This window comes from Poeciliopsis prolifica, unplaced genomic scaffold, assembly GCF_027474105.1.
Source record: "Poeciliopsis prolifica strain line A6 unplaced genomic scaffold, Auburn_PproV2 SCAFFOLD022, whole genome shotgun sequence".
In the NCBI taxonomy this organism is placed as follows: domain Eukaryota; kingdom Metazoa; phylum Chordata; class Actinopteri; order Cyprinodontiformes; family Poeciliidae; genus Poeciliopsis; species Poeciliopsis prolifica.
This window is the reverse complement of record NW_026562397.1, coordinates 5,903,330-5,917,013: the sequence shown is the minus strand read 5'-3', so window position 1 is coordinate 5,917,013 and position 13,684 is coordinate 5,903,330. Positions and strand designations below refer to the sequence as shown.

Genomic DNA, 13,684 nt, shown 5'->3' with positions numbered 1-13,684 from the left:
CCTGTGGTTAACACACAGACCCTTTTCATAAATGCATGGAAGACATGCTTTTTCCCCCCTCTGTGTTCAAACCACTGTACTGCACCACACAGTCAAAGCTGAAATATTAGCTTGCATCAAATCTTCCAAGTCTCCGTATGGGGCTTGTGTTTAATGCTTTAGGTTCAAAAGGAAATGAGAATATTAAACAGGGACATATTGTTTGGATTAAGACATGATACAAGGAATCATTTCCTTAGATCCCCGGGCCACAGACCTTTTGTGGTACTCTTCTACTTTTTATAGTTCCATTTTTATCAGGTTGCCAAACAGATTTACAACTAAAAATTAAAAAAGCATACTCAAGTATGCATGAGGGAAAGCAGAGCCATTCCAAGTACCCTGTACGGAGAATAAAAGATTTATATATATATAAACAAACTCTTACAAGCTCAAGCCGACGTACTGAGTTGTTGTTAATATAGCGAACATGGCTACCAGCAGACGTAATGGCCTGAGATATGAAAATGCATTAACTACAAGACATTTCAATAAGAAACGGATCCATTCAAGCATGGTATGTGGAAAAAATAAATAAATAAATAAAGAATAAAAGATGCAGCCTTGAGCAGAGAACAAACTCATCTTATTTGAAGCCCACAACATAATATTATCTGGGCAAACATGCTCATAAAATCTTACCGTGGCTGTGACGCCGTCTCGGTTCGGAGTAGTCATTCGTGTTGGCTTTGTTTATATGAGCGTGCTACAGCAAGTCCTCCACAATGAGACAGGTAATCCTAAGATTTCCTCTCCAAAAAAAATAGGGGAAAAAATGCAGAAAATCCCAGCTGCTACACCCTGGGGGTCTGTTCTTCTGAGCAGATTTTCGGTCTGTTTTTCAGCGGATCACAACATGACATCTCAGTTTTTCTGCATCTTTTACTTGATCCTATGTCGTCTTTGTTATTCTGATTTGTTTCCCTCAAACCACAGATTTAACAGACTTAAAAACAATCTAGGGCGACAATCCGCTTGTTAAATTGTATTAAATCACTAAACTGGAATCACACAACACCTGTTTCTTGTTTTGTAAAGAGAGACAAAAAGGCACCATAACCTGAAGGTAAAAGGGGGCCTGAGGGGGCTAATGCGTTGCTTTGAAATTCACTCCAGGTGCACACAGGCTGCTGACCTCCTAATACGTCCCATTAGAAAAATTAGGTTTTGCATCCAATTACAAGACAAGCATCTCTTCACCTCCCCTCGAAGGGTCTGGCAGAGGAGGCAGCTGAATACTTAGCAGCGACGAAGAGTACTTTATCAGAAAACATCTAACACGTCCACAAGGAGGGCGCGAGCCAAGAAACATGGCCTGCGAATCTGAACCGGGGAAGAAACTGTCAAGACAGTTTCAAGTCACAGTAAGCTGTTGTGAGGATTACATTTCCTCACACTAAATCGTGTTTTTTTTGTTGTTGTTTTTTTGGCAGTTTCTCATTAGAAAAGACATGCCCTTAAGCCAGAAAGGAAGTCTTAGCTGTTCACTGACTAGAATGTAAGAAAAAAATGCTTTTGAATGGGAAGAGGAGAAGGGATTATAATTTATGAAGCTGGCTGTTTTAGTACTTTGTTCAAACTTTTTTTTTTTACTTCCTCAAGCTACATATCTCATTTTGTTCCTTACTTTTTGCCCAATCACCCCAAATGTTTATCCTTTGCTTATATTTTTGGGATGTTCATAAATGTTGGGTAATTTTTTTAAATGCATAAACCCCCTGGATAAACATTACTAATGTTCAGTGGAACGTGTCGCTTATTTTAAGACGTGGCCAAAAGGTGTTGCAACTTGAGGATGAAAGTAGATTTCTCATAATCTGCTTTGTTCTGGTAGTTTAGCAGAAATTATTTATTTGAGTGAAGCACCAATCAGCCAGCCGAGCTTTGAAGTCAGAATATTTTTCCTCAGACCAATATACAGGGAAAGTAAATATTATGGTAGCACTAAAAAACTGTACAAAGGTGAGGAAGATGTGCTTAGATTAATAAATGGGAATAGTCTAATAATTTCTTAAATTTTTATTAGACCTTTACTATTAAAAATGCTGAAGGCCATTTCATTCTGAATGCTTTTATACACTAAAGGTTAAATTAAAATAAAACTGAGCTTGTGTTATAGTCATTTCAGAGATAATGACAACGGGTAAGTAAGAGATTAAAGGACAATGGAGATTATCTTTGGCCGGTAACACCTTGATCACCACTAGTTCATGTCTATTAGTAGAAAAAATTTTCTATTACTAGAAAATTTTAGTTAAATGTGTGATTTTACCGTTGTTGGGAAGCTACACCACTTCAATCTGTTTTTCCCTAAGGCACACTATTGACTTTTTGAAGAGATTCAATAGAGCCAAAAGTCTATTGACAGGACTAAGTGAGATAGACTAACCATTTAGTCCTTCATTATATCTGCTGCTTAGATACCGCCAAAATAAGATGTTTTTAATTTCTAAGCAGAGATCTTCTCTACAAACCCTTCCCCTGTGACAGAGAGCCTTCCTGAATGAGAACCCCTGTCTCCAAGAACTTCAACCGCACCACTATAATCGGCAATAGCTCCAGGCGCTGGAGACTTGTTGCAAAAGCCTGTGAAGGAAGGGATGGTGGACATCAGCGGCGCAACAAAGCAGCTGCTTTCAAAACGGCAAGAATGTGAATACTTGGGGGTCAAATGCCGACACAAAACCGTTGTTTCCAAGTTCCCAGGGGTTGGGACGTGATGGAAGCGGCGTGATGTTTCATGAATCAAAAAAAAAAAACTGGCTTGACGGCAACAGAGTGAATAGAGAGAGACTTCTCGCGAAAGAGTGATTCATGCATGAGTCGCAAAACAAAACTCCTTGTCATTTTATTAGTTGCCTCGAGGCATGAAATGAATGTTTCACCTTTTTTTTTTTGCACCAAAGCTGTATCAACTTTCTTGACTCTCTTTAACCTCTAAAAAAGTACAAAGTAAAAAAAAAAGGTCTAATACTAACGAAATGAAAACTCCTTGCATACCAGGAGACTCATTAATAGTTAGAAAGGATGACTTTAAGGCATAAATATTAAAGCTTTACCACCATTATTCACTTTTATATGGAGATGCAATGATTTGGATGTGCTGGACTGAAGAGATATCAAATATATTTGTATTTCAGTACATTTTTATTTGTTTGTATGTTTGAAAAGAAACGTTTCAAGTCAATTCAGTGTTGATTTTCTGTGTCGGCCCATGCTGAACCTCAGATATGTGCATCGGTATCAGAAGTGAAAAAAGTGGACTTGTGCATCTTCACTTTTTATGCCGGGAGGACAACAGTAACGGGAACCACTTTATCTCTGATTTCACCCAGAAACTGGGACCGCAGAAGGCCATTAAACGTTATTCATAAAAACAAAAAGTAGCATTAGTAAACATCCTGAAGCTTCCTGTATACATGCGATTTGCCAATTTGTGGTGTTCCTCATTAGTCCTTGTTATTCATTACCAACACAGTTAATGGGGGGGGGGATGTTAGGGAGGCATTCGAATAATTCATTAAATGGAGCAACGACTAATGGAAAATTTGAACAAAGATCTAGGCCCTGTTAGGGATGGGTGTGGCGCCAGGCTTTTCATATGGAGCAGGGAGACTCCCTCCTCCCGCTTCTCCAGGTTGCACATGTGAAGCGTCGGGACCGGCGGCAGCTACTCCGCACTGCCTGCCTCCCCCCCTGAGGGGGTGTGTGCTGTTCCATATTAATGACAAAGAGAGGAGCGGGAGCAAGAAGTCACTATCATATACTCATTTGTTTAAAAAGAGTCACCCTCACAATACAGTCGGCGGGAGTCCACAGGAGTCCAGCGAAAGCCGGAGGGGGATGCGTCAATGACAAAAGACAGAAGCAACCTCACTTCTTTTTTTGTTACCCCCTCCACGAAACAAGGGTTCCAGAGTTTCAGAGCAGCGTTCGTCTTTTACCAAAATCCCAAGACCGGCGGAGCGTTCCCACACAGAGAAAGAGGCACAACCGTGCAGAGCAGTCACCTTTCTGCTGCAAAGTCTTTAAAGCAGAGACAATAGATTTTTTTCTGCTCCCTCCTCTCGGATAACAAATAAACCGTTTGCAAGGTTTATTTGCAAATAGTTTGCAGGGAGCAGTGAGGAAAATCAGGAAATATTGAAGGGATTTTTTTTAATCTCTATTTTTACTTTACTTGATTTATGAAGACTAAATAATGAGCTAAACTCACGACTCTTTTTTTTTTTGACCTGACCGGCTAATTACATCAGAAACGAGCAGCTGAAAAGGCAGTTTTGGCAGAGATGATTAAAATTGAATATATCTCTCACGCTCTGCCTTCAAATTGGGGCAAGCCAATCACCGAAGCGTAATTAAGATTCACTCGCCGCTGTTTTCACTGATAATCCTGTGTGTAAAACTGTTGCGGGCGAACAAAGGACCCTTCCTTTATTGAGTCGTCGCCCGAGAGTGATTACTTTTGCCACACAAGTCTTTTGTTTTTCTCAAGGCAAGGACAGTCATAAGTCTCCCAGTTCTGTGAACCTAGCAGAAAGGGAATTGCTCTGTGTGAAATGTTAAGAAAACTCAGCATGTTCACATGGTGGCTCGTATTTCCACCGTGGCGTCTAATCTGAACGGTGATGAGATTTTCAAGCTAGGAGTGTAACTGTGTTTTGTGGTACGAGATCTGGCAACAATAAAACACCACAATACTTTTAATCAGAGTGAAATCTGACTTTAGATGATTACTTTAATCCAGGTCTGATATAGGAATCTATTGCTTCAAGACTCCATCCAACAAACTGGATTAGCTTATTGGCAGGCAAACTGTGAACTCACTATATTTGGAATTTATTAACAAACGCAACATTTTCAAATAATACTTTGAGGTTTTGACATTGCAAACATTGATACAATGATGATATATTTGAAACGTTCTTGGCAACTCCACTTTACACATTGTTACATGTTGATAGTTGAGATTCTTGATAGTTACATTATCCTGTGGTGCGGTTCGCTTTCATATTGCGCTGAGTCGAACAAACAAACTTTGAAAAACCTGTTCATTCACTTTCCTGTGGTGGCACTACACCAAGAACCACCGAAGAAAATGACACAAAAATCACAGAGGAAGACACAGAGTGCAACTTTCTTCTTTAAGAAATGTAAACAAAAACGAAGTGGTGACAGATTTAAGCAGTTTTTGGATTTCTCTTTTGTCTTTATCATAAAGACCAAGAGGCATTTCTCCCGCCAGTATAAGACTCACCCAGTTGTTGGATTTACCCAGAATGCCCAGCTATTTTGTCCGCTTTCTACTTTCAGAGTGGCCGCCGGTCTATTTGACGTTCACATACGCATTTGAACCGCAGCAGCGTTCACTTAAACCCAGATCTAGGCTTGTAGGTGGACCAGAGTTTATTTTTGCTCCGCATCAGAGTTCAAATGACCAACATATCCCCAAACCAACCGGACTTTCTAGACAAATGAACTGGAGTTCAATTAAAGCGGACGAAACGGGGTTGGTGTGAACACACCATGACCTGGAAGTAAGAGGAAGAAGTGGATTATTTGAATTGTCCAGGAGGATTATTTGGTGCCAACTAGTAGTGACAATGCAAGTCAATAACAGTGTATTTTTATATTAGGTGGTCAAACACTGAAGAAACATACAAAAGTTACACACCTATGTGTATGCAGAGCTGGGGATTAATTTTGGGCTTTTGGTTCAGTTTCCCAGTTGTAATTCTGACTTAAAGGATGTTTTCTTGTAGTATTCTCAACTTTTAACTAGGAAAAACTCATTTCTGGATGAAAAGAGGACATGCCACAGTTCTCCTCCCCAGTTGAATTGAGAGGGTCGGCCAACAGAAGAAGCAATTGGGCCAACAACGCATATTTAAATATCATTTTTAAATCATTTAATCTTGGCTGCAAAGTAGAAAAGAATAAATATTTAATGTGTGACATTCACAATACAAAGGACTTATGAGCACTTCAATGACTACACTGGACAGATTGTGGAAAAATTATATGAAAAGGAGAAATTTCAATCATTTTTAGGCATCAACACAAGACAACAATAAACAGACGTATCAAACTAAACGTGAGTGATGGGTTTTTCCAACTGTTATTATTGATTAATTAAAACAAAAATGGAGTTTTAGAATTTCCCAAATTATTGCCAAACTTTGGTCTCATCCTCATTAATCCAGTATCGTGGTTCTAATCTCAAGAGCCGGATGCATCGCTTCACCACTAGTCAAAAGTGATCTAGAAAAAAAAAGAAAGACACAATCTATTTAAGAGTCCCAAACAAATGAGAGATGGAGTTATCTTTCCGCTCAAGGTGAGTGATGAGAACAAGCTGTTCTTCCAACAACTGTACACACAAGCATCGGATCATAAAGAGATACCCTCCCCCTTTCCTCAGGCACAGAAAAGAAAAAAATCCCAACACTCCTCCACCTGTTCAGTGTCCTGCTGTGGGGTAGATACAAGCCTGAGCACACCCACTCACTGCTCACTGTGTGAGGGGGTACAGACAAAGAACCAAAAAAAAACAAAACAAAAATCAATGTGCCGAGTACATTCTGAACATAACAAATTACAGTTTTTAAAAAACTGTCCTTATCTGCACGGTGTTATTAGTCTACCTCTAATTTGAGGTGTGCAGTATTAATGAGCAGACCCAAAGCAGAGCACCATATGGTAAGGATGCACATGTTATAAGCATCAATTCTCCAGGGAGGAGAAGATTCGCCGGCCTGATTTCTTAGAGACGCCGGTATCTGAAGCGTCTTTTCCGTCCCGGAGAAGTAGAGCAGGGTAGCGATGTGCGCTTACCCACCGTTAGGTGTGTGATAAAACCGGCTCTTCCAGGAGTGTTAATCAAAAACGACGTAACATCTGCGTCTCTATTTCGTTGGTACTTGGAGTCGTTTTTCGCGTTGCTTTTAGTTGGTCGCAATCTTAATAGCAAAGCTGGCAGATCGGGGGAAGTGATCTCGGCTTGGTTGTTACAGTCTGGTCATGGAGTGCTGCTACCAGGGGCGATGCTAGGAATCCTGGACCCCTGGTGAGAAATGACATGGGGCTCCCAGCCTCAAATGCTGCTTTAATTTACAGTATGACCTCACCAGCCTGAACAGGCCTCAGGTTTTCTTTTGTTTTTCTATTTTTAAAGGAGCCTCGCTTCCCCCCCTTTCTCTCCACCAGCAACAGCTCTGCCTTCTGCTCAGACTTTCCGCTCATTTCTTATTCTGATCAAGGCCAGTGGAGCGCAAGGTGCACACAAATAAGCACACACAAGCCTTATTCTCAGCAGCGAACATCTGTCTCCTTCTTATATCTCACTTCCTTTGTGCTTCTTGGATAAGTAACAGCGTCTGCCTCCCTTTATCCGTGGTCTTTTTCATCCAAAACACAAGTGTGCTAACTGTGTGAAATGAGGGAAAAAAGAAAAAGGGAGTCCACTTCACATTCTCACTCGCAACTAAGCACTAAGAGGCCTTTAGAGCCTTTTGAGAGACATCATGAGCAGCTAAATTTGGGTTAAGCAGCCAGCAGGACAATAACTTGCATCGATATCACTTTTGGGAGCATTTCAAGCATTCTCATTATAAGAAGTGAGGCAAACTGTGGATTAATAGGACTGATGTTCTCTTTGTTCCTTTAAGATGCTGTTAGTCAGACTACATGGATTTTGCAGCCCATTTATTCCCTTTATAGGGATATTTTACAATGTCTGAAGCAAGGTTATGCAAACTTAATACTGCAGCTCCTTTAGCTTATTTATTTAGAATGAATCCAGATTAATTGAGACTCACAGCTACACCAAAAGGAGCCAAGAATGACTTAAAATGACTTCAGTCTCTAATGCAATGGTTGTTTGTTTATACATAAATGATATTGAACGACCCTTGAATTTGCTTTCATTTTCGCATTAGGTAGTTATTTGCATAATTGGTCCTGGAGATTGAAGCTAATGGCTAGTCCAGGAGGATCAAGAAAATGTGAGCATTTGCCATCGTCTTAAAACGACTCTAATCTAAAAAATCCCATAGCTTTTATAGTTGCTCAATTTAATGTAATGTTGGACCACAGTCAAATTTATATTGGACAGGTTTTTGCATTACTATGACTATTTAGGTAAGTTGGTCCCAGGAGCTAAAGCTAGCAGCTAGTTTGAGAGAGACCATGGCTGTAATGGACTTCTACCATCTTAAAACAATTCTGCTAAAAAATAATCCTATCATTTCAAACCACTGTTATTCTTTCGACCTTTAAACCACTGCCTTGTTTGCATTTGGTGTAATCAGGTGTGGAAATTAAACATTTTCTCCACCAGCCACAGTGGAGACAATCTTTTACCAGCCACTCAGACATTTCACCAGCCACTGACTTTACTCCCCTCCCATGTCAGCTTCTCCCCCACACCTCCGCTTTAACGGTATTAATACCTTTGTGACGTGATTGTGTGGTAATTAGCATCACTTAGTTTGACACACTTTTCTGAATGGACTTATGCACTGAGTTGTTGTAATTTTTCTGGTCTGAGGGATTTCATTGAACGACCATTGGGTTGATTTCATTAATATACATAGATTTTTGATGTTAAATTATGACAGCCTAAGTCCGTCCCATATTCAGTATGTGCATCAGTCTGTAGTCCAGTCTGCCACTCCTTCCCTGGACAGAAGTTCAAACTGAATGCAGCTTTTTTTTCTGTTCAAATTGTCAACCCACCACAGTGGAGGGTGCGTTGCTCCAATTTACACCCACTTCATACTTCTACCCACATTTAGCCAGTGGCAGGTGCTAATTTCCACCTCCGGGTGTAATCCTACAATTACTTAGCATAGGTTGTGCCAGATTCTGAAGTTAATAATAAAAACAAGACCAATACAGGCTTCCCTTTCAAACAAATACCAATAGGTTCGTACTGTTCAACAGGAAAAATATTTATGTCATTAATGTGACTTCTCATCTGCAGTCATGTGCAGCTGTTTGCACAAGAAGTCTGTGAATATTTAGAGTAGCTGAACGAAAAACCTGAAGCTAACAGATAGCCCAAGAAGTGCTAAAGCTAAAGTGTCGTTAACTAATAACAAAAATTTTATGCAAGCCGTGTTATAAGTTACTGTCACATTTGTATGTGTGGTTATTCATAGAGAACCCGCTGAATTTTTACACAGAGGTGGAGGTAGGAGGTGGCGCACCATAAACTTCCTATGTGAAATTCCTGCAACATTCTGACAGTCACATAAATATTCTTCCTGTAGAAATCTATAAACCTCTGGGATTCAAGTTGTATTGTAGGGAAGTCTAGACTACAATTTAGCCTTGCTTAATTGTAGTCTGCCTGTAGTTTTCCAAATCCTGAATTAGTCTCTTTCAACTCCCACTTATCTCTTCAAAGTGGGTGATAGCTGCTAACAGCGCACGCAACTTCCGGTAAGCCTCAACTCTGATCGGACAAGATTTTTTTCAGACTAAGTGAATGCTGTTTTATTGATTTTTACACTGCCTTACTTTTATTTAGATGCAAGCAAAGTTACATACACCTCATGAGATGCTACACAGTGGGTTCACACATACAAGACAAGAAGGGAAGCATTTAGGTGTTTTAAATATCAACATCATGTTAGACCTCAACCATTAGGGAGCTATTCTGGATGCTCTGTATGTATTACCTCGCTCAGAATGTGTTTCACGCAGGACGATCCCTGGTGGAACACCGACCCCCCAACCTCAACTTTCTTTGGAAATAATTAGCAGCTCTTCTGCAAATGACCATCGAAAGTAAACACAGCAGAGGTTCGAACGTTCGTATAACAGTGTTCACTGAGACCCCAGTGCCATTTATTCAGGCGGGAATTGTTTGAAGAGGGTGGACATCCACACTGGCATTAGCTTCTGTTGAACTACCATCCAGCTTTAGCCTCCAGATCCAACTAATCTGGAGTGAAACTAATTAAAGTCACCAGGAGAGTTATCATCCCAATATGCTAACTGAGCCTCAAGTCAAAACTTGCCACCAAAATAAAAGTGCAGCTATTAATTTTTGTGTGTGTGTGTTTTTTTTAATCAAGTCAGTTTTAATTTCTAGTCGCGTCACGCCGCTTGGACAGCTTCCCACTTTTGTATTCCAGTCCACAGAAAAGTGTTTTAGGAGGTGAAGAGTTAAACAGAATATCGAAATGGGAAGTAAAGCTCTGGGATTTCTGTTCAGTCATGATTCGGATGGCTCCCCATCCCTCTCATGACGGCATCTGAATTTTGCATGAAGGGGGCACAATACCTGCGAGTTGCACAAAGGAATCACTTTTCAAAAGGAAGAAACCCAACTGCAAGCGGTCTTCAAAAGAGACGGAGCACAAATGAACAGTTGTGGGAAATTAAGCGCAGAACCCAAACATGCAATTAAAGCCCTTCAATCCCTTTTTCCTGAGATTCAAACATCAGGCAAGCCTTGACATAACCTAGTTAGGAGATGAAAGAGTGGCGAGAGAATGACTCTCAGGTGGAATTGGGTGACCCCCTCCCAGCACGAGATTAGTCCATTAGCAAGAGAAGAGCCCCCACTTGCCCGACAAGTAAGACCAGCTGTGACACCGAGGCACTGTCTGTCTGTTCAGGACAGGCAGTGCAGGAGGGAGTGGTGGTTGGGGTGGGTGGTGGAGCGACGGTGGGGGAAGGGTGGAGCTGAGGCGGTGAACAAAAAAACAGATGCGTCTTTCTGGAGTATTTGTCCCAAGACCGACTCCTGTTTTCCTGCTGTGTCTGGTTGCGAGCAGTTGCTAGGAGTTTGAAGCTCAAGCACTCAAAGCTGTTAAAAACGTGATCTCTTCAAATCAAATAAATAAGTTTGTGAAGCAAGCTCTGCAGCAGCATCGCTACTGCCATTCCCAAACGTTTAGCGAGAGCTTTGGAGTAGTTTTCTCACTCAGTGTGGCTGCTTTTCTCGCGATCTGGCAAGCAAAGACGAAATGTTGCAACTATTTAATCACTCGCATCATGACCAACTCTGGAGGATGTCTGAAAGCCCACACCGCACCGTAGCAACACAATGATGTAAAGCCACTAAAACCTCTTTCTTTTTTCTTTTTTACATTTCCATTCAAATGAAGCACCTGGATTGGGCTGAAAGGTGCTGCGTGGTGTTCCTTTACAACAACAGGCGCCACTGCTGAGCAGCGAGGCGAAGGGGAGCGGAGTGGGATCAACCTCCCCGCCCCTCTCTTATCCCAGGAAATGCTCTGAGCTTATGGCTTTCTGCTTGCAGCCAGGCTGAGTGATGAGAACACATGGTGCTGCTACCTGTTGACCCAACAAGAGCAATCAAAATGGAAAACTACAAAGAGCCGCGGACGTGTCCACAAATGCAAAACATGTGCAAAACACAAAGGTGCACACCCTTTGTCCACATTTAAATGCATTCCCCTCCCATAAAAGAAGACAATCACTTTCAATGCATACTTTCTGGCTTAAACACAAAAGATTCCACTTGATTAGCTAAAACTAAGGGCCCATTCACTCACACAAGCCAACACTCCTGCCAACATCCCCATGTGTAATTACTAGACAGAGCATGTAAGGAATGCTTCCCTCACATGGACAGCCCATAATTATCATAAATCATACAGGAGACCGGCATCATTCGGCCTCAACAGCCTGCTTGTTAACAGGGACAGAAAACACACACGGAAAAATGACTCATGTTAATGAGATCATCATAACCATTGAGCACATATCAGGATTGAGTGATGTCCACAGCGGGCTCATTATGAGTTTATAGAGAGTAATAAGTCACCTATCAATACAAGCCGGACTTTTTTTTTTAATAAAGAGTTGATATTGATTTTTTTTTAAAGGTAAGTGAGGAAATTTTGATCAAACGTAGAGGTTTGAAGGAGCTGCCCTCAGGCTTGTTTAAAGCAAACTCAAACTTATGCCTGTGATTTGAGAACCTCGTCGTTTCTGTTTATGTCTTGTCGTTGGAGTTGAGACTGCACCTGCGGGGAAGAGAAAGCACTTTCCACGCATTTACCTGCGTCCACTTCTCCCACCGCCATGCAGTAACCCCAGACCCCCCCAAAAAAATATATATATAGAAATAAAAAATTTGCTTACCTTGGCACAGGAGCGCGGAGAAGAGGAAGGACAACAAGTGCATCATCCTGGCGATCCTCACAGATCCTTAGTCAGCTCTGTTTCTGGTTCGAAGGCTTGTTAAAACCCACTTCACAACTGTATTTCTTTTCTTTTTGTCTTTTATTGTTATCTGAGCAAGACGGGTTAAACCAGAGAGTCCTCGCGCGCCCGGCTCGCTTCGCTCCCTCGCGCTGGTTAGTCTTGGCTCCTCTCCCAACGTGGCATGTGCTCGCCAACTCGCGCTCACATCAGCTCTGCTCAAACAGGTAATTGGAAGGGGCTCGCAGACGAGCGCGAGGGCGGAGGATCCTGCGCGCGGCTCCGCCTCTGAACCCCCCCGCCTCCCCACCACCACCACCACCACCAACCCGCCCGCCTCCCTGCTTTCCCCCTTCAGCAGCTCTCCCCTCCTTCTTCCCACACAAGTATATGCATGCACCCCCATCACACCGGCCTCCTTAAGCCCCCCAATCACCACCACCGCCACCGCCTCTCTGTACTCTCTCATCTCCAACTCCTCGTTTCTCTCCTTTTCCCTCCTCTCATTCATTCTCTCTCATCTCAGCACTTCTTAAAAAAACAATTCCCATTTGCTTTTAAAAGTTAATCACTGACTGAGGTAAAAAAAAAAATAAAATAAAAAAAATATATATATATATAATTATAATTATAATAATAATTGAGGCGATTAAAAGATTGCTTCGCAATGATTTTGTGGGCTAGATTATTCAATTATTCTAAGTAGTATGATTTATTCAGCAACTTACCGACATAATATAAACATAGCAACAGTGAGAGGAGAAAAGGCAACTAATAATAATAATAATAATAATAACCATAATAGTGATAATTGTGACTTTGCAGGAGCATGTTTAAAAATGTTCCATAGCTCCATATTATTTTGATTATGTTTGTCTATTAACATTTATAATTAGTCAAAACAAGTCATGTTCATCACTTTTAAACATCCATGCTGAGACAACAATAATGCAAAATAAATATAATGATAATACTGAGAGGTTTCTGGTCTATCAGAGGCAACACAAACAACCATGCACACACACATACATGCACACTCAGACACACACTCTCTCTCTCTGTTACCTAAAGGCATTGTTATTATACTGGTCTACAGCTGCACAGTCCCATAAAACAAACTGTGATGCACCATCTACAGTGGGGTCTTGCGATACGCAGGAGATTCGGGACCACAGCTGTCTGTGACCAGCTAAAATTCATACACACTTTGGATCCTCTCTAAATCACACACAACTGCACATTTTCATAGTTCCAGAACCAGATATACCTCAACATGCATTAACCCTCAAGGTGGACCGGTGGATGAGCTCAAGGTGTCTGTATAGCAGAAAAGAACTGGGGGCCCCCCACAATTTTTTTTATTTTGTTCATAGAAATTTAAAAAATGGGGCCCTGTCCATTACAAAATCAATTATATTGTGTCTTTTAAAATTGTTTTTAGCAGTAAAAGTTAAATGTTTCC

At 41.2% G+C, this 13,684-nt stretch overlaps 1 protein-coding gene across 2 annotated transcripts in view; it reads right to left on the bottom strand.

Moving 5' to 3' along the window:
- LOC129369839 (CD166 antigen homolog) overlaps positions 1-12,431 on the bottom strand; it is a 68,124-nt gene extending 55,693 nt beyond the window's left edge. For both annotated transcript variants that reach the window (XM_055045483.1, XM_055045484.1), the window contains exon 1: positions 12,163-12,431. In XM_055045483.1, coding sequence (XP_054901458.1) covers positions 12,163-12,208 — 46 coding nt within the window. In that variant the 5' untranslated portion in view covers positions 12,209-12,431. The remainder of the gene's footprint in view (positions 1-12,162) is intronic.
- Between the last annotated feature and the right edge of the window lie 1,253 nt (positions 12,432-13,684).